This window comes from Sardina pilchardus, chromosome 14 (assembly GCF_963854185.1).
Source record: "Sardina pilchardus chromosome 14, fSarPil1.1, whole genome shotgun sequence".
Taxonomy (NCBI): Eukaryota; Metazoa; Chordata; class Actinopteri; order Clupeiformes; family Clupeidae; genus Sardina; species Sardina pilchardus.
In genome coordinates, this window is record NC_085007.1 from 16,055,199 (window position 1) to 16,059,915 (window position 4,717).

Below are 4,717 nucleotides of genomic sequence, written 5' to 3' on the forward strand. Positions count from 1 at the left end.
AGCAGACCGTGCGTTCGGCGGGTCACCTGAGGATGAAGAAGCTGGTGGTCAGCATCGTTGTGGCGTTCTTCATCCTCTCCATTCCAATCCATCTCGACAACGTGCTTACCATCGTGGCTGTTTCTTTGGGATCAAATGACCTCCTGCAGTTTTCGAAGGTTGCTAGCAATGTTGCCGGGGCAATGACCTTCATGAACAGTTGTGTGAATCCCTTGCTGTATGTTTTCTCACACCGGGCGTTGCGTCAATCCACAGCCAAGTCGCCGAATCCTGAACTCCACCCAAATAACACACCGGCAGAGGAGATCAAATCCTCCAATCTGTAAGTAATAACACTATATTGCCAAAAGTGTTTGCTCACCTGCCTTGACTCACATATGAACTTTGGTCACATCCCATTCTTAATGCATGGGGTTTGATATGACATCGGTCCATCCTGACCAAACTGTTCCCACAAAGTTGTGAGCATGGAATTGTGCAAAATCTCTTGGTTAATGTTGCAACAATCAGTTTCTTTCACTGGAACTGATGGACCAAGCCCAGCTCAGGCATGGCCCCTTTCTCTTCCAACATCACTGTGCACCAGTGCACAAAGCAAGTCTTGGATGACAGAGTTTGTTGTGGATGAATTTGACTGGCCTGCACAGAGTCCTGACCTCAACACCTTTGGGATGAATTAGTGCGAAGACTGAGAGCCAGTCGCCTCGTCCAACATCAGTGTATAACCTCACAAATGTGCTTCTGAAAGAATGGTCAAAAGTTCCCATAAACACACTCCTAAACTTTGTGGAAAGCCTTCCCAGAGGAGTTGAAGCTGTTATAGCTGCAAAGGATGAACCAACATCATATTACACCCTATGGATTAAGAATGGGATGTGACTTAAGTTCATAAGTGAGTCAGGGCATGTGAGCAAATACTTTTGGCAATACAGTGTATGTGTCCAGCAGTCATCTCAAACAGTGATCTGAAACTGGAGTAACTGATGCAGTACTGATGCATTGATGTTGTACACAATACATATTAAAAAGACAGAGTGCTGTGCATGTATGTAAAATATCATGACAACATAAGAATTAGTTATCTCAAACTTTTCAATGTGATAATTCATCTCTGTAAAATTTCTGAAGACCAATTTCTGTAATCATAAATACTTTTTGTCACTTGTCAGCTGTCTCTGACCACTATTTCAAAAAGCCAGAAATGATTATTTGAGGTGATACTGTAAATATCAGTCCAGCATGTCTTGGTTCTTCACTTCCTCTCACAGTGTGGTTGTTAGTGCTTGTTTTTTTCCCCACCACAATGATGGTCTTGTCTTGCATTCTATTTCTAAACTTATCTATTCTGAAAATAAAGATCACGGTTTCCTTACACAGATGCTTTAAGACATGCATTGTCTAAAATAAAATGGAGAAATGAACCTGAAATTGACATGCAAGCAAAAGAAATGCCAAAGAAACATAATACTAAAAAATGAAGATGTACATTTAAGAGAAAGGAGAAGGAAGGCTAAACGCCAGATCTACCTGTGCTATTTGATGAGGATAAGCATATTATGGTCCGAAAGGAGCAGCATATACTGATTCTGAAACTGCCTGTCACTGTTTGGGGTTTTGCGTCACGCTCTTCATGTCACTTCCTGTTCCTGTGTCCTACTTCTGTCATCCATGTGCTTCTTTGTTTCATTTGTCATGTCTCTCTGTTCCCTGTCTCATGTCTGTGCCCCTCACCTGAGTGTTTGCTGCCTTATTACCTTGTTACCTGCTCTTTAGTGTCGCCCGGTCCTGAGTCTCAGTAGCCAGCTTTGCATATTTTCCTGACCTGATCTCCAGCCTACACTCCCAAGCGTGTTTTCCAGCCCCATCCATGCCTTTCCTCAGTCCCAGGACCTGCCCAGATCCCAGTCTTAAGTGCAGGCCGTCCTCCCTACCTGTTCTGGTGGTCTGTCCCGCATCATGGCCACTCTTCCGAGCTTGATGGTCTTTTTTGGCCCCCACCGTCAACTTTAAGGCAGCACTGCCATCATCGACTTCACTGCCTTGCCTAACCCAACCCTGGCCCAGACCCAGACCATATGTCCTTCCGAGCTGCTCCAGTGCCATGCCCTGCCCGCAGGTCTTCCGCCTGACCAGACCCTCCTTTCTTCTTCCCCACCTGGTCGTCCTGCTGAGCTGCCGCGATTGGCGCCTGGTCTCTCAAAGTGCCGGCCCAGAGAGCATTCTTGTCATGCATTTGGACAGACCTGTCAAGTATCCCGTTTTGGCCGGGAAAGTCACGTATTTTATCCTTCCTTTCCACTGTCCTCCCATATTAGTATTTTCACGTAAATATCCCATATTTTACCCTGCTTTGTTAAAAATTATTAGACCCATTTGGGATGAGCTGCTGACTTTGGCTGGCTTCATATAACAATGTGAGCTTGAGATTTTTACCGGGAGGAATTAGATGGCACCTTGTCCCAAACAGTCCTGCTGCAGTTTGACTGACGTGACTTGCGGGAGACATCACGGGAGAATTTTGTGTGGAATAAATACAGTATAACTTTCATTCTTACTCACTGAAATGACCATGATGACTGAAGAAAAATAAATTGCTATGATTTAGTTTAAATAAACCATGGTTGTCATACAGTTAACAGGCCTGCATTGTAGCACATTGATTCAATATCAAGTGTTATCTGTGGGCTCTGTAAGAAGGTATCCCTTTGATTTCTGCTCATTTCCACACATTCCAACACAATAATCCAGGTGTGCCTGACCTCAGTAGTCACAACAACAATAATCAGGCACACCTGGATTAATCAGTTTGTCCAGTAATGGCAGACAGGAAACAAAGGAGCTGGCTGAAGTTCAGGAAGTAGTGCAGCTGTGCATAAAGCTGATTGCAGTTTGTAAGTGGTTGACAAGTGGTGATTTTAGCTTTCTTGTATGCCTGTATGCGAATGTAAGGGATACTGGAGCTTGGTTGGGGTGGTGGGACTGCTTGCGGCAGGCGCCGAAAAATTTCCTGTATACTGTATGACTACATGGTGCATAGTTGCTCGATGTTGTGTAACTACATAAATAAGTTGCTTGTAATAGAATCTCTCTCTCTTTCAATAGATATATATACACACACACATACATTTCTTTACGTCATTATTTCCGTCATTAATACAGAGTGGGAGACCACAGTGGTTGTTTCCTTTTAGTACGTTCACAAGTTCCTAATTCGCAACATTGTGTATTTTGCCTCCTGAGATAATGAACGCTGCAATCAACATCTCAAACACTGACCTCATTTCCAAAGGGGAGATAGCTGGCATAGCCATTCGTGCCCTCTGCTTCCTTTTAGGCATGTGTGGGAACATAACAGTTATCGCGGTCCTCGTACGCAACATGAAGAAGAACAACTTCACCCTGCAACTGATGCTGAACCTGGCGGCCTCTGACATCCTGTGTGTGGCAATGCTGCCTGTCTGGATGTGCAACCTTCTCTTGGGCTGGACCATGGACATCCATTTGTGCAGGTTCTTCATCTTTATCACCCACATCGCCATTCACACCAGTGTGTTTATTGTGACTCTGATGAGTGTGCAGAGGTACGTGGTGGTCCTGTACCGTCCGCAGTGGTCCAGACTTGGGAGACGGGGAGAGCGCAACATGTTGGTGTTCGTATGGATACTGGCTGGCGCTCTTGCCTTCTCTCCTGCGGCCACTTACGGTATCGTCCAGGATGGAACCAGGCAGATATGTGAGCAGGTCTTCAGATCTGAAGAACAGAAAGTGGGGGTTCTTCTGCTAGAGACAATAGCTGTTTTCGCTGTACCATTTAGCATACTGTTGGTTTCCTACCTTTGTCTGCACAAGAAAGTTAGTGCCCAAGCTCTGCGGTCGCATCAGAGGTTGGCAACTTTAGTCACCAGCATCGTGGTGACTTTTTTCCTTTTCTGGATACCGTATCACATCGTAAACGTCATGATAATGGCTGCGCCCTCAGAACCGGCCCAGTTGGTGCGGAGGGTCGCCTACAGGGGACCCAGACGAGTGGTTCAGGGAATCGTGTTCCTCAACAGCTGTGTCAATCCTCTGCTGTATGCCTTCAACTATCGCAGCCTTCGGGCTGAAAACTCACAAATTGAAATCAAAACCCCACGGACTTCTCTTGACTCTGTTTCATGTCATGTACAAGAACATCCTCCCAGGTGATGTGCATGCACACAGTGTCCTGCATTTCCCTTTAAATGCTTAAAAAAAGAGACAAACAAATGGTTACTGTTACTTTCTGAGGGTAAAACATTGCCAAACACTTTTCTCTACCAGGCAGATCTTGCAATTATCTTTGTTTCACTTGATTCATGTTTTTTTTTTTAAATTAGCTTGATGCCTGTTTAAATCCTTGTTTGCTAATTGAGTTATATTTACATTAATTACACTAAACCTAAGCTGTTGCTGAATTACCAAAGCTGATACATCTGTGACCTGTTTTGTTGCATAAGAACAAAACAAAATGAATAAATAAATATGCAGGCCTGCTTTATAATCATCATTGTTTTGTGTCTTGAATTTTGGATGATTATAGTCCTTGTCAAAACCCTTTTAAAACTTTTGATAGTTTTACATTTCAGTTCATTCGAGGACAGGTGTGGTATAGCTAACAGGAAAGAACAGACAGAGTTGTACATTTTTTCAGGTCTGTCTGATTCGGAAGTTAACACAAATTCAGTGAGAGCAAAAT

At 44.0% G+C, this 4,717-nt stretch overlaps 1 protein-coding gene across 1 annotated transcript; it reads left to right on the plus strand.

Moving 5' to 3' along the window:
- The first annotated feature begins 3,336 nt into the window (after window positions 1-3,336).
- Window positions 3,337-4,188, plus strand: LOC134101267 (leukotriene B4 receptor 1-like). The gene has a single exon (XM_062554869.1). The coding sequence runs from the start codon at window positions 3,337-3,339 to the stop codon at window positions 4,186-4,188; it is 852 nt and encodes a 283-aa protein (XP_062410853.1).
- Window positions 4,189-4,717: the final 529 nt, after the last annotated feature.